This window comes from Thunnus maccoyii, chromosome 4 (assembly GCF_910596095.1).
Source record: "Thunnus maccoyii chromosome 4, fThuMac1.1, whole genome shotgun sequence".
NCBI classification, from domain to species: domain Eukaryota; kingdom Metazoa; phylum Chordata; class Actinopteri; order Scombriformes; family Scombridae; genus Thunnus; species Thunnus maccoyii.
In genome coordinates this window covers 22,046,539-22,071,607 of record NC_056536.1, presented here as the reverse complement: position 1 = coordinate 22,071,607, position 25,069 = coordinate 22,046,539, and the positions used below count along the sequence as shown (strand labels likewise).

Below are 25,069 nucleotides of genomic sequence, written 5' to 3'. Positions count from 1 at the left end.
TCTCATCTTTCATGCCTTGTCTCACCTCCCCCGCTTCATTGCTGTGGCGCTGACAGTTGGGCTCTCAGCAGCACTGCAGTCTCTCTCTATATCTGCAGGGTGTCTTTCAAATCTGTTACATAATGAGTTTGTATACAGGGGGAAAATAACCCTTAATTAGCTTCCAGTGGCTTTGTTTTATAGAAGCATGATTGGGTTCAGTGAGTGAGTTTCTCCCAGCAGCACAGGTAATCCATGTCCATGTATGATTACTGTGTTTGGACTCGGCCAAAATGTATAAAAATGTATCTATACATTACAGCTAAGTGGCAGCAGTGTGTATTACACATATGTGCCAGAGTCTGAGCTTCGGTGTTCCTTCTCTCAGGTATACCATCAAGGATCTGTTGAACCATGCATTCTTTGCTGAGGACACAGGTGTCAGGGTGGAGCTAGCTGAGGAGGATGATGGGAAAAAGGCCTCAATAGCCCTGAAATTGTGGGTGGAGGACCACAAGAAGTTAAAAGGGAAGTACAAGGAGACTGGAGCCATCGAGTTCACGTTTGACCTGGAAAAGGAGGTCCCTGAAATTGTGGCACAAGAGATGGTGAGTAAATAATTGAAGATAAAGTTTGAATAATTTGTTCATACATAAATATATCTTGAGATAAATCTGGATTTAGAATCCTGTAAGTTGTCTTTACTACTTTTTTTGTTTACATTGTGTTGTCCACCCCTAAAATATTTGAATGTCATGTAGACATGGTTGGACCTTTGCAAAACTCTTTGCTTTATTTTCATTCCAGTTGTAGGTTAGTTTTAACCCATGCAAGTATACCGTTTGTCATGCTTTGCATGCTTCCTAGGCTTAGTGTGCTCTAGTTGCTATCTCATCAGCAGGGAATGCACTCAAATGCAGATTGCTGGTGATAACTTACTCTGCTCTTCCAGGAATACAGTGATTGCGGTTTTATTTTTTTCATTTTGTTTACATGGTTTTCTGCAGTGAACATCATCAGATAAGGTACCCATAGACCCAGCAATACAAGCCTGGTCCAGAAAAACTGAAGATTTCTCTCACTGTCGAAGCCATGACGTACCAGCCTCAAGTCTGGATATTACTCATCTAACATTCTGCAGCACCATGAAAATTTCCTTAATTTGGGCATGGGGTTAAGATGAGTTTGACTTCAGTTGGAGAATGTAAACATAGTCACTGTCATGGTCTGGTCTTTAAAAGCCTTAAAGAGGTTTTGGTGGGAGAAAAAATAAACTGGTACATATCATCAGATAAACTGGAGAGACCAAATCATCAGTGAGACATCTATGATACAGGGAGATTTTTTTTTTAAATCACATTTGTCCTTTTGACAGGACTATTCAAAATGGCCCCCAAAAAAACATGACTCAACAAAAAAACAAATCCATGAAAGTTACTTTAATACAGCTTTATCTTAGTCTCAATCTATTGCATCAGGACAGAGGAGCATTTGCAATGTGTTATCAGATACTGCACAAAGAAGTCTACAGTATATATTTGTACATTGTGTTTAAGTAAAGTATTAAAGTATATAAAGTATTTGTTTAATACTTAGTCAACTGATCTACTGGCCGTTAGTTAACCTGCTTTCCTGGCCTTCTTTTTCTCTCTTGTTGTAACTAATATCTTCCTTTTCTCCACTTCTCTCTCACTCTCACACATCTCTGTTCCTCTTTTTTATCTGCTCTCTTTCCCTCCCTTTTGTTTATGCCATTTTGGCCTTGACCAGACCGTGAAGCTAGGGAAACAAATTAAGGCCTCTCTCTGTAACAGTTGACTTGTGGATGAGAGCAGACATGTGGACCAGCAGCACAATGAGATTGTATGGCCAGCATACTGCCATGTCAAGTCACTCCTCATCTGCTTGAATGAGTAATTTCTTTACAGACAGGCAACATGAGAAATTAGATTTTTCTCCACTGACGGTCCTTGACCTGCATTTTCTGATCATTCTTTCTTGCTGCTGTGCTAATGATTAATTACTTAACTGTTTATGATGACATTTTATAACACACATGGTTAACTAGTAGGCTAGTATTGTTTTGAAAGTACTTTCATTGTGTACTGCTCATAAGTACTAAAAGAGGTAAAGCTCAGTAACCAGTTTAATACATGGCTTCACTTTTTTGTGACTTCATTGTGCTCTGTGCATAGTATCTTATTATTTGTTGTTTGCGGATGTAATAGTTCATTCAGTTTTGTCTTGAACAATGAACCAAGCTGCTGACAAAGGGAATAATCCCCTACTGCTCTGATCCCCTTAAAATAGATTTTCTATTCCTTCCTTTTCTTGCTTTCTTTCTCTCTCCCTCACATACTCTCCTTTTAATGCACCCTCTCTTCTCTCACATGCTCAATGCTAAAAATATCTTGGAAGTCATGCTCTTCCTTTTCATTTGTCAGGTGGAGTCTGGCTTCTTCCACGAGAGTGATGCTAAGACTGTGGGAAAGTCGATCAGGGACCGTGTGGCACTGATCAAATGGAGAAGAGAGAGAACAGTGTCTGCTGCAGTTCCAGTTGATCAAGGTGAAGGGGCGCACAGGGTCCAGGTGATACCATCTCAGGGCATCTCTGCTGGGGCAGCACATGTAGGACAGGCCCCACTACTTGAACCAGAAGAGCCAGAGGCAGACCAGCACAACCGGCTGCGTAACCTACCAGCCAGTGCCACCTCAGTGACATGTAAGAGAGTCTGTTCTCCACCAGTCAGAGAGACATGTGTTTAATCTTCTTTGACTTTTTTATGACTGCATGATTTGTGTGTCTCTGCAGCAGACAGCACACTCGACAGTGGCATGGGCTCCACTGTGTACTCGGACTCCCACAGCAGCCAGCAGAGTGTCCTCTACCAGTCCCTGCTGGAGCCCATCACTATGGCAACACAGCAGGTCTGTATCAGAAGCAGACACACCCAACATATACATTCAGATTTATTAAAATACACAGAAAGAAGTCAAAGTCACATGTCCTGGGACCAGAGCACAGGCTGTAGCCACACACTAAAAAATGTTCATTTACAAGGTCAAGACATATATTTTTGAATATGTGCAGATCAACCTTAATTATCATAGACATGCACGTTACATAGCTCTCATACATTCATGTGTTCTTGCAAGAAAACTTGTTCATCCTCATCTCATCATATATCTCATGTTTGGGTTTTTTTGGGTTATAATCTGTTCATTTCGATTAACTTGTATTTTGCTTTTGGGTTGCTCCTTGATTAGTGCCAGAGAAGTAGCCCTGCTCTGACAGATCGACCTCACTCCTGTGAAAAGGGTGACGTATGGGGGGCAGCGCTGAGCCCAGAGCACAGGACTCGTTTGGGAGCTGCATCCCGGAGAGGAAGTGCCCCCGTTATTGACACTCAAAGGGCAAACAACATCGCTCAACTCCATGCTCTCATTCAATCTCAGAGATCAATCAGTCCCACCCCCACAGTACCAGAGTACCAATCAGAGCTCAACCCCTCTGAGCTTCACTCTGAGGCTGAGGATGGGTTTCCCTCCCAGAGTGCTCTGCCGGTGCTGCGGGTCTCCCCTGTTTTATCACCCACCGAATCCCGCCGCTTTAGTGACACCAGCATCAAATCTTCATCAAAGGCAGAGAACTTGTCACTGCCTGCGCCAAGTGGACGCAGACACTCTGACCTCAGTGGTCTTCTAAGTTTAACCTCTCATCATAACCACCATCTTGCAATGCATAGAAGCCATGTGTGCCAGGCCTGCCTCTCTTTGCTTCTTCTGAAGTCACTAGAGGGGAGACACCGCCATCCTACTAATGTTGTGCCAACACACCACTGTCCATGTGACTTTAGACACCAGCCGTCCCCTGGTGGAACAATGACCGCCCCTGGTTATGGAAGGCCAAAGGGTTCGAGTGATTGCTCAGATTTCTCACTGCTGCAAAAGTCCCTATTGAATATAATCTGCCGCAAAGCAGCCCCTTGTCACACCACACCCTCCCACGCCTCCCCACTGCACACCTCAGCTGCCCACAGGCCTGCACGCAGTGCTGGAGATGGCAACCTGAAGAGTCATCTACTGAGTGGCAGTTCGGTTGGAGACCAAGAACTCCTCCTGGACTGCAAGGATAAATTCTGTGCCAGAGAGCAGCAAGTTACTGGTGCAGTAGGAGTGGTAGGTCACAATAGCAGACAAATCACTTTAGTTTCTCATATGGGGCCAACACCTGCTTAACTGATTTCTCCCAGCCCGTAGGAGGGACAGCATTATTCTGCATGGAGGTGATCTGATTCCCTGTCTACTGTCTGAGTCTTGCTGCCTGCATAGGCCTCCAGAGCTGACCGTCTTCTTAAAAATCATAAGCTTGCTTCTGTTGAAGGACAATGGCGCAATCTTTAACAGATCACGTTTCCCTGCTGATTAACCTTTACCAATCCCTTCTAGAACTCAGATTTTAACAATTTTCCTTTCTGCTTTACTGGCCCGATGCTACAGCTGTCTTCCTCCTTAGCTCTTGGATATATGGCTTCTGATTGAAGGAGGAGGGGTGGCTGTCTGATCCCCCTCCTCTTGGTCTTTCCCTTGTGCCTTATTTTATCTCACACCTGTCACTGCCTGCTCATTGTTGAAACAGATGTTATATGTTTAACTTATTTTTATCCCTCATCCTCTCATTGTACTTGCATCCGGTATGACTTGTAATTGGCACACTTTTTTGTTTCTCGTTTTTGTGGGATTTTATCCTTGTCCAGTAAAATTCATTGCCAAGAGGGTCTAACTTGAATTTCTCTCATTTGTGTCCGTAGGCCAGTTCTGCAGGTCACCAGAATCAACTATCTGTCCAGGGCCTGCCTTCTTCCAGCACAGCAGTGCACACACCTCTGCAGTACCTCCAGCCTGGACACAGCTACCCTGCTGCTCCATATCCTGGCCAGCCCAGTGCTGCAGCACCAGCTCCAGCTAGTCTGTGTTCAGTCAACATCCAGCATGCAGTCAGCGCTGCCAACTACACACCTTCAAGTGTGCAACAAACCCAAGCCGCAGCAAGTATTTCAGCATCAGCTGTGCCACAACATGTTGCACAGAGCTACCAAGCACTAAGTCACCAACAGCAGCAGGCAAGCTCTTCAATATTTCCCTTACAAGTCCAACAAATATGTCAGAACTGTGTGGCTCCAGCTCAACAATCTCAGTCTGCATCAGAATATCCTACTACAATTCAGCTACAGACTGCAGCTGCAGCAACCACCCTGCCAGCACAGCAGCCAGCACAAAGCTACCCTCTTGCATCTCTAGCCCCAACTATGGCAGCCATAGCCCAGTGTCACCCTGCACAAGCTCCCAGTGCACTGCAGCAGGTCCAAACCGCAGTCAAACTGCAGAGTCAGCAGCCTGGTCCGAGCTCCACTACACCAGCACTTTACAGCCAACAAATACACGTTCAGCAAGAGCACCAACAACCCTTAACGCAAAGTACTCAATCCAGTATACAACAGACACAAAATGCTGGGCAAGCTTACATTCAGCCTCAACTCCAGCATATCCAAGAAACTGTGCATACCATACACCAACAAATGACACAGCCTACCCTTCAGTCTTCTGGTCAGCAACAAGTACACACTCCAACTCTACAGCAGCACAGTCAGAAAGCCATGCAGACAGCAGTTCCACAACTGAGCCAGGATGTATCCCAGTCGGCAGTTCTACAGGTTCAGACCCCTGCCTCTCAGCCTCATCACACAGCAACCCTGATTGCACAAGTTGCAGCCACACATCAGAATTACCCTGCTGCAGGTCTACCTGATGCTAGCTCTCAGAGCTATGCACATTCTGCCCTCAATGCGCTGCAGCAACAGACTGCTCCAGCTCAAAGCCATTACCTGCCTGCACAGTCTACCACTGCTCCAGCTTCTTCCCAGCATAGCCAGGCTGCTCATATGACCCAACAGGTGAGTGTACAGTGTTGATAACTAATACAGCAGATGGTATCAAGGTGCCACAGTGCCCTAGTTTTGAATTTTATGTTTGTTTCCCCTCCTCTGAACTCGCCCTGTTTTCATTTTTCATCAGTTTCAACCCTATCTTTGCATCGCTGCTTTCCTGAATCAGGTATAACACCTTTGTCTCAACACACTTTGTCACTGTGGGACTCAATGTGGGAGGGACAGGAGATAATGCACTTAAACAAGTTAACATTGTTATTTAGGGCGGTGCTGTTATTAGTTTTGATACCACTCATATTGTGGTGCCTGGTTTTGATTTGGTGCAGCTGAATTGGAAGCAGCTGTGTTGGTGGACAGTAGATGAATGAAAAAAAGAATAGCCCAATAAACAGGAGTTTCCTCAGACACCAGCCAACAGAGAGATAATGGAAACAGTAATGAAAACAATAACAGTGGTTTTTAGCCACTGCATCCGCCAGCCCTCCCAGGCTTGCACTGTTTCTGTCCTGTGGTACACAGTACTCCTGTATGTGTAGCAGATTCAGACTGATTCTAGGCTCAGGGGCAGGATGGAAAATGTGAGCTATTCTGATCTGGGTCAATAGCAGGAAATGCAGACTTCCAAAATGAGAGTTGAAACTGGAATCCCTGCCATCATTGAACTTCCTCCCCCTTTTTTTCCCCCCTTCTTGGTGTGTTGTTCTCCTGTAGAATATTCCTCCTGGTCAGAGCATTTCACAGCTTGGACAAGATGGACAGAGCCATGTGCAAAATCTCACCCAGTCAGCTTCAGGTGTCCCTGCTCAGGCACTACCTCTTCAACAGTCAATGGCTCAGGCTGCTGTCCACCAGCAGCTGCAACCTCCGCAGATTTCAACCTCGCTACCGCCAACACACCCATCCCAGGTATTGTCAGTCTGTTGTCACGACTTTCAAAAATATCTTATCCGGATGGTACCTGTTCTTGTGTGTTGTGTTTTTTTACCAATTTTTTTCTAGATTTGATTATATTGATAGAACAGTAACAATATAGACTCCGGTGTTTGAACCTTGTTCTTTAGATTATTTGATTTTCCTCTTTTCTTCCTTTTTTTTCCTTTTCCCTTCCGTTTCCTTCACAGTATCCCACAGTCCAGGTGATGACAGCTGTGACTGACTGTGAATCCTCCTACCCTCAATCCTACACTGCCCCTGACCCTTCAACCTCCTCTTCTCTTAATCACATCTTCCTTTCTCCTGGACAGACTGTCCCAGTAACCCCTTCTGTGTCTCCCCTTTCCCCTCTGCACATTGAAAATGCATTAGTTTCACCCATCCCAGTGTCCCTCAAACCTTCCCCTTCATCTGTGCTTGGTAAAATGGGACCCACATCCCCACAACATCAGCCCCAGAGCATTAAATCTGAAGCTTCTTACTCACAACCTGCATTTTTATCAGCTCTACCCACACACCCCATACATGCACACACTGCCTCATCCCAGAACACACACCCTCCCACAAATGGCAGCACTCAGCCTCTGATACAGGTAATTATGATGGCTGCAGTGGAGTGCAGATGTTTACCAAGAAGGTGTGAGCTGGAAATTGAGTTTTTGTGTGTGTTAAGGGTGGTTTGATTAAGATAATCTCTGTCAAGTTGTTATTTCATATTTTTGTGTCACAAACAAGCTTTGTTTATAGAGTAACTGTGCTACTCTGTGGCTGAAGGATAATGAATATTTATAATTTCTATTTTAGAGGTATTCTTATAAAGAAATTGATTAAAACATGTTGGAATATCTTTTAAGTGTCTACAAAGGATTCAGAGTCTTCCAACATAACATGATTATGTATAATAATAATTTATAATTTGTCTTTTATAGCAGGTTCCTCAGCCGGCCCAGGTCAGCCATCCTGAGCTTGTCCCTGCTGCTCAGCCAGTCCAACCCGCTCAGCTGACCCAACCTGCAGTCTTCTCCCTGCCTTTGCAGAATGGGTTAGACCTGGGCACAGCTGCTGCTGCCCAGCTGGATCAGAGGAACCCATGCCAGCTGCCCCTGCAGGCCCAGAGTCAGGTTCAGAGCCAGATTCCTGTGCTGCAACCCTCTGACTCTCAGAGAGCATTGTCTGGGTCTGCCAGTTCCAGTCTGACTCAGCAGAAACAGCTCAGTGCTCTCACAGGAGCTGCAAGTCAGGGTCCAACAGAGATTTACATGGAGGTATGGACTCGTGACTCATTTTCACACTTTTTAGTCCCCACTGAGTATTTCTTCCTCTGCCCACTTTACTTTGTAAATATACCAGTGCACTCATACGCAGAATTACAGAACCTCCTCTCAAGTCACTGTCAAGGAACGTAACCTAAAATGAAATACCTTTATTCTCCATTATTAATTGTCTCTTGTTTGCTTGTGGATTCTGTTTTCTCTGTAGGATCAAGTTTCAGAGAAACAAAGCGGAGGGCAGAGCTATGACAGGTACTACCTTCAAGTATTTCCCCTCAGCCATCTTTGCAGGTGACAAGCTGGGGATTGTGATTCTAATAAATGCATATTGGATTAGGGTAATCTCAGATAGCTCTCTCGTGTTGTCAAATTGACATTAATCCCAAGAGCAACATATAGTGACATGAATGTTGACATTTGCATAAGTACTTAAACAGTTTTCCCTTTTCACTTAATTCAGACTCAAAGAATTAGAGGCTCTATTTTTTACACTGTTACAGTAGAAAAATGCCACGTTGAAAGGATGCGTAGCAGAACTTGCAATCCATTGCTCTCTCATCTTTCGAAGAAAAGTTTAAAAAAAAAAAAAGAAGCTTTAAGCGCCATCATAGGCAATGTCTGTGTGTCTGTTCTGTTATTGTGTTTTAAACTCCATAAGGCAAAAATATTGTTAACCTTTACAAAACATTCCACCAATCTCACAAATGATAAAACAACTTGTAACTACCTAGCTGTTCCTCATAAAGTAAAATGGTTATTCGTTTCGTGATGTGGATTTAGTTGATAATTTTCTCTGGCAGAATGTTGACCAAAGGACAGTTTTCCAACTAGACATAAACATGTCTATAAAACCAGAGAGGACTCTGATGGCATCTGTTGATCTCTTGTATCATCGTGACCAGCAGCAGCTGAGATTCCTTTTTAATTTCAGAAATTGCAGTTGTTCCTTCATAATGGGTAGCAGATAGCTAATCTGCCACGAATCTATATCCTCTTTAAGCTGGTGGGGAGTTAAGCGTCACCCATGGCTGATAAATCTGACTTTTACCAAATCCTGCAGGCATTCCAGAGAAGCAATAAACTTAACAAAACCTTTAACTCACTAAGCTTCATACTGAGGAAGGAGGTAAAAACCATTAACCTCCTTCCATTTCCAGTACAAAATCTGTCTATTGTACCCAGATGATTGTGTGACACAAGAGCTACCGTTTCAAATTGAATTTGGTTTGAATTCCTGTTTATATATCACACACCTTATTCACACCTATCTCACCCTTTTTATTTGGGCATAGACATGAATAGACAGTTGTGAACACGTGTGTACATATTTGTTGGTTTTTTTTTTAGTTTATGATAGGCACTATTTACAACTGCAGTTACATTTTAATCTTAGGTTTCTTCATAAAACACACATATACCCACCTAAATGTAGAGCTGTTTATTGGGTATTTAAGTATTCATGAATAAAGCAATACTTGTGCTCATTTATGTTATCGTTTCCTCCCCAATAGCAGTGTCAACTCTGATGCCACGTCAGGGAAGGAGATGAGTGATGGTTATGAGGGGACACATGGAGGTAAAGGCGAGGGGAAAGCCCGCAAACACCACCGCAGGTCAACACGCACTCGCTCTCGGCAAGAGAAGATAAGCAGACCAAAGCTCAGCATGCTAAATGTGTGTAGCCATCTTCCAACAAGAATCTCTTGCAGCCCATGTTTAAAACTAATGTAATAATAGATGATGTATTTATTCTGTCCCTTCTCGCTGCAGGTGTGTAACACAGGGGATAAGATGGTAGAGTGTCAGTTGGAAACTCATAACCATAAGATGGTCACTTTCAAGTTTGACCTGGATGGAGATGCACCAGAAGAGATTGCTACATACATGGTAAGGAGGAAAATACTTCAAATTCAATTGATGCAAAAGCTTTTGCAGTGTGCTGTAAGCTGTTCATTGTCAGATGCTTTGCTATGGCTCAGAACTCTGAAACTCCCTGTGTTGCTGTTCTCAGCTGCAATGCAGCAAAAAATCTTTGTCTCTCTCTCTCACTTCATATTAGAGCCCGACTGATATATCAGTCAGCCGATATTGGCTTATCCCAGCTATATCGGTATCGGCGTATATGTTGTCCGTTATGTGCCAATGTTATGTGTATGTATATTTGATCCGTTTTCTTAATTCAAGTTTAATTATATGTATGTGTTTGATATTTGAGGGATCATTGCAAAAAATATGTGTCTAAGCATATATGAAGCATATCAGCCAATATATCAATATCAGAATTTTTTTACTCCCTAATATCGGCCCCAAAAATCCAGTATCGATTGGGCTCTACTTCATATCGCTCCTCTAATCCCAAAATATATCTATATTCTTCCTAAACATGTTTGAACATCTGTTTTTCTTCCTGGCACCGACCATGAGCACAGTTTTATTTGAAGCATTGATAAGTAAGAAAACCCTTTAACGTTCTGTTGCCTGTTCCACCATCCTTACCCCCAGGTGGAGAATGATTTCATCCTGCCTCTAGAGAAAGAAGTGTTCATTGAGCAGCTGAAGGACATTGTGGACAAAGCTATGGACATGCTCAGTGAGGACACTGAGGGTGAGAAGACCTCTGAGCAGGGAGGTAGTCCCAAACAGAGTGAAGGAGCTGGCGCTGAAGGAACAGAGGTGAGAAAGGACCTTCTTCTTCTTCTTCTTCTTCTTTGAGTTTTGATGGCGGTTGGCAAACTAACTTATAGGTGAGTTACCACCACCTACTGGACTGGAGCGTGGAACAGTAGCAGCACCGGTTGACAGTTAATAGTTGTAATCTGTCCACAATCATCCTGACTATCGAGGCAAATGGCCGCCTACCCAGACCCTGGTTCTGCTTGAGGTTTCTTCCCGTTAAAAGGGAGTTTTTCCTTGCCAGTGTTACAAAGTGCTTGCTCATGGGGCAATGTTGCGTCTCTGTAAATAATACTGTAAAGAGTACGTCTACACCTCCTCTATATGAAAAGTGCCCTAAGATAACTTCGGTTATGATTTGGAGCTCTATAAATAAAATTGTCTTGACTTAACTTGACAGCACTCTCGAGATGACTTTGCATGCAACGCTGCCAACAAGAGCTGCCAAAAATACCATTCTTGCTGATGTGGCATTTTGATCTAACTAAATTTATTTCTAAGCTTCAGATCTTTGGCTGGTTGTGGAAACCTTTTAAATATCTATTAAATTGATGCACACTCTGTGTAGTAACCCTTCTGTTTTTTTTAGGGATTGAAGGCTTCTGCACCCAGCACCCCACAGCTTGTGTACCAGCAAAATGGTAAGACTTTTTACCACCTGGACATTGTATATTAACTCAAACAAAATCCACTCACAGTCTTCAGTTCTTGTTAAACTCAGACACAACTGCTTCCCTGTATATTTGCATTCTTATTGGTATTGGTATTCACAAATTCATATTAATTCAGTCTGTTTATTTCTTATTTTCCTTTTAAGGTAGACAGTCAGTCTTCTTTATCTCTTCTACTGAATTGATTTTTAAAGTAGATGTTTCTCTGTCCTTGACAGTCCTCCACACTGGCAAGCGCTGGTTTATCATCTGCCCTGTGGCTGAGACGCCCATGCTAGACAAAGAGCCGACTACATCTCACACCTCTACAGCCCAGGGTATGCCGCACACTCATAAATATATATTATCATTCATGCCTCCCTGATGTCCTCAGATCTAAAACTGTAAAAAACAAAATGCTTTCATATAGTGTAAATATATTTTTACAGATTAAACTGAATCATTTGTGTTTTATTTGCTGCTGTTGATAGTGAAGACGCTGCACATGCATTAGAGTGTGCATCTGTGCAGTTTAGCTGTTGCGGTCAGTTATATAAGAGTGCTTCTGCAGTGGTTCTAGGCAGAAATGAAGGGCAGGATTTATACTCCAGCTGACAGAGCCTGATGGGGGAAGACAAGCAATGATGTAATACTCTGGCACCTACAGGATGCAGCCTCTCTTCTTCATGGCCTTAGCTGCTCCCAATCTGTTAGCCTCCTAATTTACGCTGATCTTTTTATTTCTCTAGAATCCGAAAAGTCTGCCTCATCATCAGTCAGGCCCAATAGCAGCACCACTGCAGTATCTACCCCGGTCGCATCTTTATCTTCCCAAAGCCCGTCCTCCTCCTCTCTGCCCCCTGCAGCTCAGACCTCAGCGCAACCTAAAGACCAAAACATTGGCAAAGCCCATGTCCAACAGCCTGAGCCCTGTGTAACTAAAAACGCCCTTGCTGCTGCTGCTGGTGTCAGCCATCACAGCTCCCCTCCCGTGGAAGAGCCTTGCATCTCTGCTGTCTCTATGGTAAAGGACATGCCGTGCTGCGCTATTGTGCCACCTGTCTCTCTGGATGTGAATACCACTGATAAAGGAGCAGCTGGTGGTTTGGCCTCCTCACAAACTAATCAGCCCAATCAAAAGGCCAGTCCTACTGGAGAACTACCCCCTCAGCTGGCCTCCCATCAGTCTGTGGTCCTGCAGCAGCCCTACGCCACATCCATGCAGCCTGGGACAGTCACCTCTCAGCCCCAGAGTCCAGCACATCAGACATCCCAGAACTCCCAGTCATCAAGCCACCAGCAGCCAGCGAGCGGAGGGCCAGGGGAGTCGGACGGTGAAGGACCACGCAGGGTGGAGTTTGTTGACCGCACAATCAAGACTTTGGATGAGAAGCTGAGAAACCTCTTGTACCAGGAGCATGCTCCCTCTCAGCCCTCCAGCTCTACGTCTGACCCCCATGCCTCCAGTACAGAGGGAGTCACCTCACCACCAGTCTCAGATGGCCAAAGCACTGAGGGAGCACTTATCAAGAAGAAGGGGGAGCCACTGGTAAAATATACTGTGTGTCTGTGTGTGAATGTGAGCATTCTAAGGTAATGGCAGCGTCACTGAATCGTTGTCCTGCACTTTGCTATTGATTTGACAATTGGCTGTAAAGAGCAAGATTAATACTGTGCTTAGAAAGAGGGGAGGATAACAAAATTACTGCTGTCAGCCCTGTAATTCATTATAATCTCTTCCTCTGGCAGCTTCATTTTGTGTGTGGTTTTTTTTTTGTGTGTGTGTCTGCTACCAAACACGAATCAGGGTCTGACTCATTCAGGCTAAACTGAGGTCGGTAGAGGATAATGGCTAGCATAGCACACTGCTAACACAACTTGCCACTATTCAAATGATTACAACCTCCCACATACACACCCTTCTCTCTTTCTCTTTTAGCCTCAGATCCCAGAGCGCACAGATAGTGTGGGCGCATTAAGTGACTCTGCAGTGGCTGGTAGGTAACATTTTTGATGTGACGTTCATATTCATATATATGTCACATTATGACTGCATTATTGTTTGAGAATAGTTTGTTTAGTAAAGCGTTCTTCTTCCTTCTCCTTTAGCCACCAACAGGGTTTTAAACAGAAGAGATTTGACCGCCAGCTCCAGTTCATATAGCTCCAAAAGCCGTTTTCAAGTAAGAATCCACTTTGAGAACTGGTGATGATCTGGTCAATATAAATGTCATTGACCAAATTCAATTATATTACAGGTCTTGAGTCATACCAGTTTGTCCTGTGTCCAGTTTGTTGCTTAAACATTGCATTAGTTAATGATGTTTATGGACTCTAATTTTGTTATGAATATGGGCTTCTCTTCCTACCAGATCGTCCCCACTCCACCGGATGTCATTTGTCGCTTAGAGAAAAGCAAGACAAGTAGCAGCACCTGCACTTCCCCAGCACCCTCTAGTGGTTCTGGAGGGACTCGCAGCCAGACTCAAGGTCCAGGCAGGAAAGACAAGAGCTGTGTGGCTGCAGGCAGGTCTTCTTTGACAGCTGATGATGAGAAAGCAGGAACATCCAAACCCCACATTAGTAATCGCTACTCTGCCCCACCTAACTTCTACAAGACCACCTCCGTGTCCAGTCCTGATGTCACCCCACGCCATATCCCACGGGCCCAGACCATTGACACTCCAACTCATCACCACTTCCACCACTCCTCTAACATCGGCTCTGACTCAGGCGACGAAGACAGCAGCAGCATAGCCCTTCCTCCGGCCCACCCTGCTCCCCCACCTCATGCCCTGTCTGAGCACAGCGGAAGCGACCTCATGAAGAGGGCAGTGGCCTTCCTGCGGCGCTCTGGTCGGAGCAAAAGTGAGCAGAGCTCTGATTCACCAAGCCGACAGCCCGTGGCAATGAATGGTCACGCTCCTTCGCCTTCTGCAGGACATGCCTACTCATCTTACATCAGCAGTGACAATGACTCCGAGTTTGAGGATGCAGATATGAGGAAAGAACTACAGAAACTGAGAGAAAAGTAAAGCAACCTACACACACACACACACACACACTCACCCACAGTGGCACAAATGTGTTGCAAAGTCCGTCAGTAGTATGAATGGTCACGTTACAGTACTTGGTTCTTCCTGCCTTTATTTATAAATTAATCTGCTTATATTGCAAAAAGGTTTTCAATTAGTGAAGATGGCACAAATTATTCCAGTTTTCAACAGTGGTTGCCAAAACCACTATTAGGTGAAAAAAAGAGTCCTGGTGGATACGGCTTAAATTTATGTTACACGATATTACAACTGTATCCACAGTAGTATACTATATGTGCAGGTATGGCCCTGTGCATAGTCAACAGAGGTTGTAGCATTTGGCAGAAAACAATATTATGTTAACCGTCAATAAATATATGACATAAAAATTGGATTATCATAGCGATTAACTGATTACTAATCATGTTTAATAGTCATGGCTGGCTGGAAGGCATGACATCTCTGTTAAAGGAGGCATATCATCCCCCAAAATGATTGATTATGAAACAGATATCTTTATATTTGTCGCTTAATTGAAAAACAGTGATCTTATGAGATAACTCATTCATACTGTAAAAACGATTGTGGTTGCAGTTATAACATGAACTTTCAAGCATTAATTTTGCACAAACTCCATGCGGACAGAATACTTTGGACCTTTATGGCATGCTGTTATCTTCTCTAAATATTTTCAGTGACATTACAGCCTACAGCTAAGTCGACAAAACTTTGCTTTGTAATAAAAAGGAGACATGCAATCAGGAGAGAAGGTCTTTTGATAGATGTTAATAGCTGCAAGCAAATGACTGCTTGCATAATGATAGAGGCTTTAGTGGAAAGATGTGGAGAACAAACTGCTGAAGAAAAAAACCATAAAATAGACCAGCAGCCTATCATGACCTTTCAGAAAAGTTCATTTGTGTCTCTTCTCTCCCTATAACTTCTCACTAGACACATGAAGGAAATCTCTGAGCTGCAGGCTTTCCAGAGGAATGAGATCGAGCGTCTGTACAAGGAGCTGGGCAAAACACTGCCCTCCAATGTTGGACTACTTCATGCTGCACCTCCAAGTGGCCGCAGGCGCAGGGCCAGCAAACACAAGCTGAAGGCTGGAAAACTGCTCAATCCGATGGTGCAGCAGCTCAGAAACAATCTCAACACCACTGCTGCTGAGAGGAAAGGTGTGTGGGTTGGGATGCTGGGGTGATAAGTGGTTTATATTATGGTTCGTGTATATGAGAGAGCATTTTCAGTTAGAAGCACGCATTTTGTCAAAGTGGAAAACACAAGAATGGCGTCAGGCTCAGAAAACCATAGGAATGTGTGATTCACAGAGTGATTCACTCTGACTGACTCACACTTTTTTTTTTTTTCCCTCTTTTTCTTTTTTTGCAACAAGGCGAGAGTGCTGCCAGTTCTTCTGGCTCCCCTGCTAAAAGTTCAGTTCTGTCAGATGGCTCTGCCTACTCCAGTGGCAGCTCCAGCTCCAGCAATCAGCCCTGCACCGCCCCAGAGCAGGTCCACACCCAGCAACCCTGTTCCTTGAAGGGCTCTTTCTCCTCAGACAACATCTACTCTGGGGGGCTACACGGTGACGGGATGACTAACCAAGCAGGTCCTGGCCAAGGTACACATTATAGGTTTTACAAACACTGTGTAAGGAAGATTGCATGTTTCATCTTTTTAAAGATGAAGCATACAATTTACTGAACAGCCATTAGGGTTAAGGTAAATGCTTCAAGTGTTAATGTTGTCCATACATGGGCAACTTTTTACAAGTAGAGGATCAAAAGAGTCTCATCTTGAAGGATTTCAGACATGAACAGGATCTCCTCAATTTAACTGAACAACTGTAAACTTGCTATGTAGGACCACTTAAATTATTGCATATATTCACTAACATTAAAGTTAGATGCAAACATTTGAAAATGTACTTATCAGATGGTTAGCATCTATCAGAGGAAAGCAGTGGCACCTGTGATTAGAAATCCATGTAATCAATATATGCATGGTGTCCTCCCTTGTACGTACCATCTGTGTCATAAGTGGTAAGGATGCACCGATTGGGACTTTGTGAGCTGATATTGATAACCAATAATTGTCTGAATGTTGAGGTTGGTAATTTAACTGTGAAACAAGTTCACATGATGTAGTCAAGTCAGCTCATATGTTGATTATGTTCATACACAATTTGCATGTCCCAAAGAATAGTTGTTTGATATGCAATTATCCAAAAATATTACTATAAAACGGTTGAAAATGATCCACACTAATCCTACTATAATCCACAGTATGAGTGTAATGAGGATCAGAATTTGTCTAATGGTTTTTCCATAGCCATTTTGTAACCAAATCAGCAACCAGGCTGTTATTCTAGTTAGTTATTCTATTGCAAGTTAGACAGATGCACAAACTAACAGGCAGTTTTTAAGCAACTCTAACCTCTATGACTTTTGCAAAACTACAAACTCTGTTTCTGTTTATAACAACCAATGACATCTGCTGGCTCTGTTTATAGTTTAACACTGTTATGAAGTGAGCAATGACAAAGACCACTGTAACTGCTTGGTACAGTTGGGTTTTTTGGGGGCAGTTTGGGGCCATTTCTCCACTCATAACTAAACTTTCACATTAAAATGTCACTGTTCCCTTTTTAAAATCTTCCACTAGGAACTAGTTATTTGCTGAATGATATTCATCAGCTCAAAGTTGAAGCATGTCTGACCGTTCCTTATAGATTGAAAAAGGCAATTGATTTATACAATACCTACAAGGTAGTACTACTTAAGATGTCAAGAAATCAACAGGTTTGTGCTGCTGATGACTGGATTTCTATCTGAAATCTTTTTAGATGTAAGACTCAGTGTAATTTTTGAAACCAGTTACAAAACCTTAAATGGTGTAAAACTGGCTGATTTCTTTCTTTCAAATTTGGTGATGTAAATGTATTTTCCTAATATTAGCATATCATATTTATTGGAACAATGTCTTCACCCTGTGTTATTGGGTCATTCTGACATGATTTATAACACTAGGATTTGTTGCTAGATTTTATCCTTAAAATCTAGTGTATTTACTCTTTGTATGCTATAACAAAAGCCCCTCTAGGGACAGATTACTCCAAGCTATTAAGACCACAGTACAATACATAATTGTGTTTTCAGTTTGCCAGTGTGTATTTTGTCCTTATCAAATAAGCGATTAATAATAAACGAAAAGAAAAACAAATTTCATGGACAAAACCCTAGCACACACCCATAATACCCTTACCTCTACTATCAGATGTAATTATTGGCTGAAATCCCATCATCAGACCGATAATTATTAAATTTCCCATTTATCATCACTCCTTCTTAGTATCCTTTGCTTTTGATGGTGGGGGTTTCTCATCCCAGTCTGTGTGCACTTTTACAAAGTGTCTCTCTTGTTTCTTCTCTTCTTCCCTCTTATATTCATTTTTACAGGCTGGACGGTTTACCACCAAACGTCAGAGAGAGTCACCTATAAATCTAGTAGCAAACCACGCACTAGATTCCTCAGTGGACCTGTGTCTCTGTCCATCTGTTTGTATTTGTTCTTTTCTATTTTCCCCTCGCTCATTTCCATCTTCTCTTTATTTAACCTTCCTCTCTCTTCTATCCACCAAGTTTCATTTTATTTATATGTTATATAGTAGATCTTCTGTCTCACAGGCCTCCCCACCTGACATCACCCATTTTCTATTTCTTACCCCCTCCCCACCCCCACCCCCACCCCCCCCACCCCCTCCCAGCAACCTCAAAGCTTATATTCTGTATTATTTCTTTTTTTCTGACCACCAGAGGATATCCATCACATCCACATGTGATGCTGGTATTCAAAACTGATACCTACAAATTCAACTGAACATAGGCTCGTGCCACCAGAATGAAAGGCTTGTGCAGCCTGGAAATGTTTCCTTTTCATCTTCAAGCAATCAGTGAAGCAGGTCATATTTCTGTGTAGCTTTTGTTTTAGCTTCTGACTTTGCTAGAAGCTCCTTAACCTTTTATGTCTGTAAGACATTGTAATTGGTGCAGAAGTGTTTTTTCCAGGCACTTAAAGGTAGATTGTGGTACTGTTGGTTCCCACAGTCTTGTTTGTCGCTTCCTGAAAATAGCTCAACACATGTGATGTTCATTAATAAAATATGGGCACTCTTGGGTCTTGAAGTTCTGTATAAGTCTTTATATAAACCCTGAAATGGCTGCTAGAAGTCTGATTTTCGCTTTTGCCCTAAGCATCCATTTTCCAAGAGTCAAGAGTATTCACACTGGAACATTACTGGGACAGGAGTAAATCTGTGACCCCACGACTATTCCCAAAGACCCTCCTTATATACAGGAAATCAGGCTTTTAATTTGACAGCATTTCTTTCAGGAATGAAAAGATACTGACAGCATGACAAATTCACCCTGCTCCTCTGGTGTAAATCACCAAAGCTGTAATGTCAATTTGATTAAAGCTACAATGTGCAGAATTTAAATTTTTTTGGAATTTGTTGCCCTCTAGTGGCAGCATCAAAAAAGACACTGTGGCTGACATCAATTTACACATGTTTAAAAATAGACATGTACATTTAACACCCATTCAACCAGAGTGGTATCCGTTTGAAAAATAATCCTAACTGCTATATATTTCAATCAATCCTTATCTTTTCAGAACAGTTGCAGGGTGACTTCAGACCAGCTGCGTCTTGTGCAGATATTGAAATCATTTGTTGCAATGACAGCTGGGTTTTCATAGTCTGTTATTTTTTTTTATGTCATGCTGAAATAAGAAATGATGCCTTATCAAAGCAGTGACTTTACCAAATGGATTGTCAAAAATATTGCTCATGGTTACAGGCTAAGAGTAACTGCTTGATATCAAGTGCGCTTCCAAGAATGTTTCCACATCGTGGACTACATTGCTGTGTAATCCCCCGTCAGATAGTCGTGCAACTCCAACATTTGTTTTGTCGCACATTTGCGCACTTCTACAGTATGAATGTGGCAGCATGTAATACTGTAGCAGCTATCTTCTTAGCGTCCTCATAGTGTTCTGTAAGTAAGACTTCCTCATGGCGTTTTTGTTACTATTAGTCCTCCAGGTGGTAAGCAGTGTCTCTGGTGGTCAGAAAGAATGAAGTAGAGCAAAGAGAATAAGTAACTAGGTCTGTATCAGAATCACCAGTCAGAATCTTAGCATGAAGATTCAGAACGAAACATTTCTAGGGTGTACATGCCTCCGTGTGTGGCCTCCGATACCCAGGCTGCAAGTGACTTTGATATTATTTCCCACCTGTACACAGTCCTCTGGCAATCATCCACTATTCACAGAACCACAGTTACATTCATAACCATTCATTTGTGGGTGTTATGCCCGCACCCACTCATACAAATGCTTTGTGCAGTGCTTTTGGCTTTTTAAAAAAAAAAAAAAACAGACCCCACAAGCACATGGGGGCTAGTTCTCTCCAAACATGGGCCTGAAGTCATACCTTAAACAAGACGGTGTGCCTGTTTGTACAAGTGTGTGTGTGTGTGTGTACATGTGAGTGAGAATGCCAAAGGCTTTATATCCTTTTTTTATTTGTTGTGTGTTTCCATTCACTGTTAATTTTGATCGTATAACATCTCCTAAGTCAAGGCACTTTGCCCGAGTCAGTAATCCTCTGTACACTAACACAGAGAAAACCCCGCAGCCCTTCCCTGATAGGCAAGGAGATAGAGGAGAGCTCTTTCTGTCCCTCATGTTTGGACGGAGAAGACGTGCATGGTGCAGGCGCCAGGCAGTGCACTGATGGAGACTTGCTCCGCCATATGAAGGGCTGTATCATCAATATTACTACTTTTTTTTTTTTTTTTTCCCTCCTTCCACTTCTCCTGAGTTACCTGCATGTTTTCTGACAAGTGCTGACTTTGATGAGTTCCAGCTAGTATCTGTGTGCTCTTTCAGTTTTGAAGTTTTATTTATTTTGGTTTCACATTTTGTTTCACAGGCATTCTCACATCGACAAAGGGATCTCTTTTTAATCCAGGCTCCAGTCTTCCTTTCTTAGAAAACACCATTATCTTGTTACTGTCTCTCCTTAACAACAAATGGACTAATAATTCATAATTTACTAAATTTCACAACCAAATCTAAATGATTAGACATATTTGTCAAGGTGATTAAGACGACAGTGACCGCATTTTACCAGATTTCTGTCCAAACACTTGTAATTGTCCACTTTTCCAATGATTGCCCATATTAAAAAGAACACCTAGGCTCTTTCCTCCAGTCCTCACAAATTTTGAAACCCCTTGTCCTCCTCTCCTCTTTCTCTCTCCCCAATTGTTTTGATAGCTGAGTGTGCTTTTGAAGCAGCTTGTCCACATACCTGTGGTGTGCAGTGTGTCCTGGCCTAACTGTTTCTGTCTTGTGCTGTTTTACCTTTTTATAGGGTCCACTCTGAAACGACTATGTCTAGGCAAAGAGCGCAATAGTAGTAACTATCTCATTTACTTTCTTACTCTCTGTCTTTCTTACTCTGTCTACTATTTTAGTCCGTATGTTTGTATGTGCACTTGTGTTGTTTTTTTTTTCTCTTTATTGTGTTGGCACTTGAAAATGTGGCAGTTCTTGTTGAAATTGTGGGTACTTTCAGATTGTTACTTTAATTTACGTTTTTTTGTCGTTGTTTTGCATGGCAGTGTGCCTACATGTCTTGATTGCTGAATTTTGTCATCGCTTGCATAACAAACATTTCATTTGTTTATAATTCCTCATGAAAGTCATCTATGTCGTAATCCTTTGGCTGCTATGTTGGCAAAATATGTGTCATGTTAAAATAAGTTGGAGTTATATTCTCAGGTACTCCGGCCGTAACAAAACAATTAGGACCATTCTTAAAGTATTGAAAGTTGTCTTTCATGAAGGTATATTGTGTCCAAAGTGCCTTAAATTACGCCATACAGCAGCCAATTGATCGACTGAAATTTTTGAACTGGACAATTTTTTAAGACCTTTGTGTCTTTTCAGGGTCCTCTCTCAGCACCACCACCACCACCACCACAGCTCAAACAGCCTCCAGTCAGACACAGCCGTCTCTCACCACGGCCACACCCTCACCATCTCCTCAGCCACTCACAAGACTTGCTCAGGCCCAGACCAACAACAGCAACAACAAGAGAGGCACGTTTACCGATGACCTTCACAAACTGGTAGACGACTGGACGAAGGAGACCGTAGCGGCAGCCCATCAGCCGCGCCCCTCCCTGAACCAGATCAAACAACAGAAACGCCAGCAGGACCTGGAAGGCAGAGCTGCACCAATGGGAGCAGCTACACACGAGGTATTTGGAATGGAGATGTGAGAAGATGTAGGATCAGTTTTTGAGTTGTGCTTCGATCTGTGACATTGGATGCAATTTTGAGGAGGTCTATGCACTATTTTGTACAACAACTCCCTTCTGTTCCAGATGAAATGCCATGTTGGTCCCAGCAAGTTCCAGCTGCCTCTTTCCTGCCCCCTGACTGCTGCTTTAGGCCCTGGTATGCCCACAACCCTAGGTCCCAACTCCTCAGCAATGCTCCCTCCTGGGTACCTTTTGCCAGCAGGTTCCTATGGCGGGATGACTCCCAGTCCTCTTTACACCCAGCAGTGGCCTGGCTTGCCTAGTCCTGTAGGGTCTGTGGGTCCTGTAGGCCTGCTTGGTGCTGCAAGAATGATGCCCTACGCCACAATGGCAAATCCAGGGATCCAAGCCTATCCTCTGGCCATGCACAACCCAGAGAATGGCCCCTGTCCAAAAACCACTAGGACTACTTATTCTGCTAACTAAAAATTGTTAGTGCATATGGGCCGGAAAGTCCAACTCCATTCTATTCTGGTTCACCGGAGCCACACATGTACATAATCTGATCTTGTAAATAACATGACGCAAGTGTTGTTATTCTTTATACAACACCTATATCTGTAGTAACTTGTGTGTGTGTGTGTGTGTGTGTGCGCGTGTGTGGATGTATGTGTGTATATTATACAGTACATGTTATGTATGTCTGAATACCTAATGCTTTTTAGCTTTGGTCTTGACTAAATTCAGCCATACAAGACATTTTGTCAGCGGTCACGAAAACATATTTCACCATATTCTTTATTTACTGCATTTATTTTGCCTTTCTCTACAGTTATGTACACTTCAAACACTACATTGGAATCCAAAAACCAGTGGCTTGAGAAACCGTAACAGGACAGTATTTATGACGAAAGTATTTGAAGGAATGTAGTGCCTTGAACATTGATTTATATATTGTTTTTTTTTTTTTCTTCTGTGAAACAAAGCATGTCTGCATCCAAGTTATTTTATTTGATGGTAGCTTGAGTGCAGTCTCCTTTTTTTTTTTTTTTTTTTTTTAATGCATTACAAACACTTTTGTTTTTGGTTTACATGTGAATGCCCTTGTAGTACTGCACTATTAACACAGTATATGCTCTTATTTAAATAATAAAATCATGTTTTAACCCTTGTTTACTTTCCACCCCTGTGACAGATGGAATGCCATAGTGGTGAGATGTACCGTTGCCTTGCAGAAACAAATGATTAATGTGCGACTGATGAGAGAAGGGAAAAAAAAAAAAGATTTAAAAAAAAAAAAAAAAACGCCAGCAGCCAAAATCCACTCTTTCAGGTCAAATGGTTCAGTTGGACACGGCCTCTTTTTCATAGGACAACAGATGTGTTTGACAGCACAACAAGAGTTGGCAGTGTTATAGCTTTGTGTGCTAGGAAAGGCGGTGTCCAGAGCCATATATACTGTACATATTTCTTTCTACAGTATATTCCTCTGGTAGTGTTCTGATCAGAATGTAGCAATTAATATGTGAAGGCTTGAGGCTTAAAAGTGCAATTTAACCCCTCCACAAAGCTTTGATCGTGGCCTTGCCACAAGCCTTATCACTGATGTGTGCAACAGGAGCAAGCTGAAAAGTTGAACAAAGTTACAAATCACCAAGCAACAGATAAGCAAAGGATAAACATTACACAGCACCAAGCAAACTCTGAATTCACTACTGCTAAATGTTCTTTCAACTTGGCTGTCCTAGTACCCAGCGTACACTGTATGTGAAATGTTTTGTGCAATCACCAGTTAAGTCTGACGATTGATAATTATTTGATGTTTAAAGCTTGATTTTTTTTTTTTTCTTGTTTGTTTTTGATGCTGCTATTATCTGAGGTGATTCCACTGTACAGTTAAGCATTATATTCACGTTAGATGGTACTTTAAAAATAATAATAAAAAAAACCTCCTCAAATTAAATTAACAAATGAGACACTCATAAAGCAGTGTTATTGCCTTGTTGAAATTTTGATGTGTTTGTTCCCCAGCCTCCTTTCTTTTTTCATTTTCTTTTCAGTAATATATTGCAAAATTCAAATGATACTTGATGTGGGAGATTTGCACAACTTATAGTCTCCCAAAACTCTAACTTATGGTAAAGAGTTTCCTACACTGTATATAGTGGGTTTCATCGCCTGTACTTTTTTATCACTGACAAGCATGGCCAACTTTTCGTGTTCCACAAAACAAAAATAAAACAATACAACTGCTACGGTTAGAAATTTCACATTTCCACAACACATTTGAAACATTTCAGCACCCCAGTCCTGCCAAGCTGTGAATTGTACAGTTTTCTTGTAGTTTATATTTGTACATTTTGTTTGTTTGACTGTGTAGGGGTGGTGGAGGGGTTGCTTTGATGTATATTATCCCATCAATTCGGTTTGAATTGGACTTTTATAGGATATTATGCAGATTCTTCTGCTTTGGTGAAATACTTCCAGTAGTAAGAGATTTCTGTTCTCTGTCACTTGTACCTGGTATATTTTGTTCCACCTCCCCCGCTGCTAACTCATGATGGTGAGCAGAGGAGGGAATAACTATTGTTGGCATATTCATGTGGATGCAGTGATCAAACGGAGCTGAAATGCACAGAGGAGGACCAGCCCTGACACTTCCCACTCTGCTCATCTCGCTCCTCTCTCTCTCTGGACAACATTGCCCCCTGGTGAATATGCTCTGATTGTCAAAAGCTTGTATTAAAAAAAAAAAACTGTGTGGGATTGCTTCTGCCTGCTGTATGTCCCACTGCATTACCCCACCCTACCCTGCTGCACTCTAATCACAGACTGTATGTTGAGAGAGAAATAAATATTATTTTGTGCTTGATTGTATTGTCTCATTGTTTTTATTTCCACTTGAAATTGTTGAACATCATCTTATCAAAAGCACATCCTCGTTTGGTACGAGGTTGTGTCTATTAGTGAGGATAAATAGAATAAATACACAATCAGTAGTGGTTTATAGAGGATGTGCAAGTGTGTGTGTGTGGACTTATTTGAAAGTCTGATGTGAACTCAGGCCAGGCAGAGACACTTCATCCTGCCACCATATTTAAAACAAAGCCACAGATTCGCGACATTCAACACCAAAATATTGGTTGTGTAGAAATGAAAAATAAATACGTTAAAATACATCCCGAGCGAAATATATTGTATGTTTTCACGGAGGCGTGGTTAAAATGTGCATACAAGC

At 42.4% G+C, this 25,069-nt stretch overlaps 1 protein-coding gene across 7 annotated transcripts in view; it reads left to right on the top strand.

Moving 5' to 3' along the window:
- The window catches only part of LOC121895622 (serine/threonine-protein kinase WNK2-like), a 48,312-nt gene extending 23,609 nt beyond the window's left edge, over positions 1–24,703 (top strand). The window contains exons 7-30 of one of the 7 annotated variants that reach the window (XM_042408964.1): positions 368–587; positions 2,424–2,703; positions 2,797–2,909; positions 3,249–4,160; positions 4,793–5,935; positions 6,057–6,095; positions 6,641–6,835; positions 7,792–8,127; positions 8,342–8,385; positions 9,645–9,807; positions 9,904–10,020; positions 10,636–10,806; positions 11,396–11,447; positions 11,696–11,794; positions 12,206–13,005; positions 13,396–13,453; positions 13,566–13,639; positions 13,829–14,487; positions 15,443–15,672; positions 15,891–16,118; positions 17,956–18,054; positions 20,937–20,981; positions 21,515–21,828; positions 21,955–24,703. In XM_042408964.1, the coding sequence (XP_042264898.1) occupies positions 368–587; positions 2,424–2,703; positions 2,797–2,909; positions 3,249–4,160; positions 4,793–5,935; positions 6,057–6,095; positions 6,641–6,835; positions 7,792–8,127; positions 8,342–8,385; positions 9,645–9,807; positions 9,904–10,020; positions 10,636–10,806; positions 11,396–11,447; positions 11,696–11,794; positions 12,206–13,005; positions 13,396–13,453; positions 13,566–13,639; positions 13,829–14,487; positions 15,443–15,672; positions 15,891–16,118; positions 17,956–18,054; positions 20,937–20,981; positions 21,515–21,828; positions 21,955–22,317 (6,754 nt within the window). In that variant the 3' untranslated portion in view covers positions 22,318–24,703. Of the gene's footprint in view, positions 1–367; positions 588–2,423; positions 2,704–2,793; positions 2,910–3,248; positions 4,161–4,792; positions 5,936–6,056; positions 6,096–6,640; positions 6,836–7,791; positions 8,128–8,341; positions 8,386–9,644; positions 9,808–9,903; positions 10,021–10,635; positions 10,807–11,395; positions 11,448–11,695; positions 11,795–12,205; positions 13,006–13,395; positions 13,454–13,565; positions 13,640–13,828; positions 14,488–15,442; positions 15,673–15,890; positions 16,119–17,955; positions 18,055–20,936; positions 20,982–21,514; positions 21,829–21,954 lie in introns of all 7 variants that reach the window. The other 6 variants (XM_042408963.1, XM_042408962.1, XM_042408965.1 and 3 more) reach the window with 6 other exon arrangements.
- The last annotated feature ends 366 nt before the right edge of the window (positions 24,704–25,069 follow it).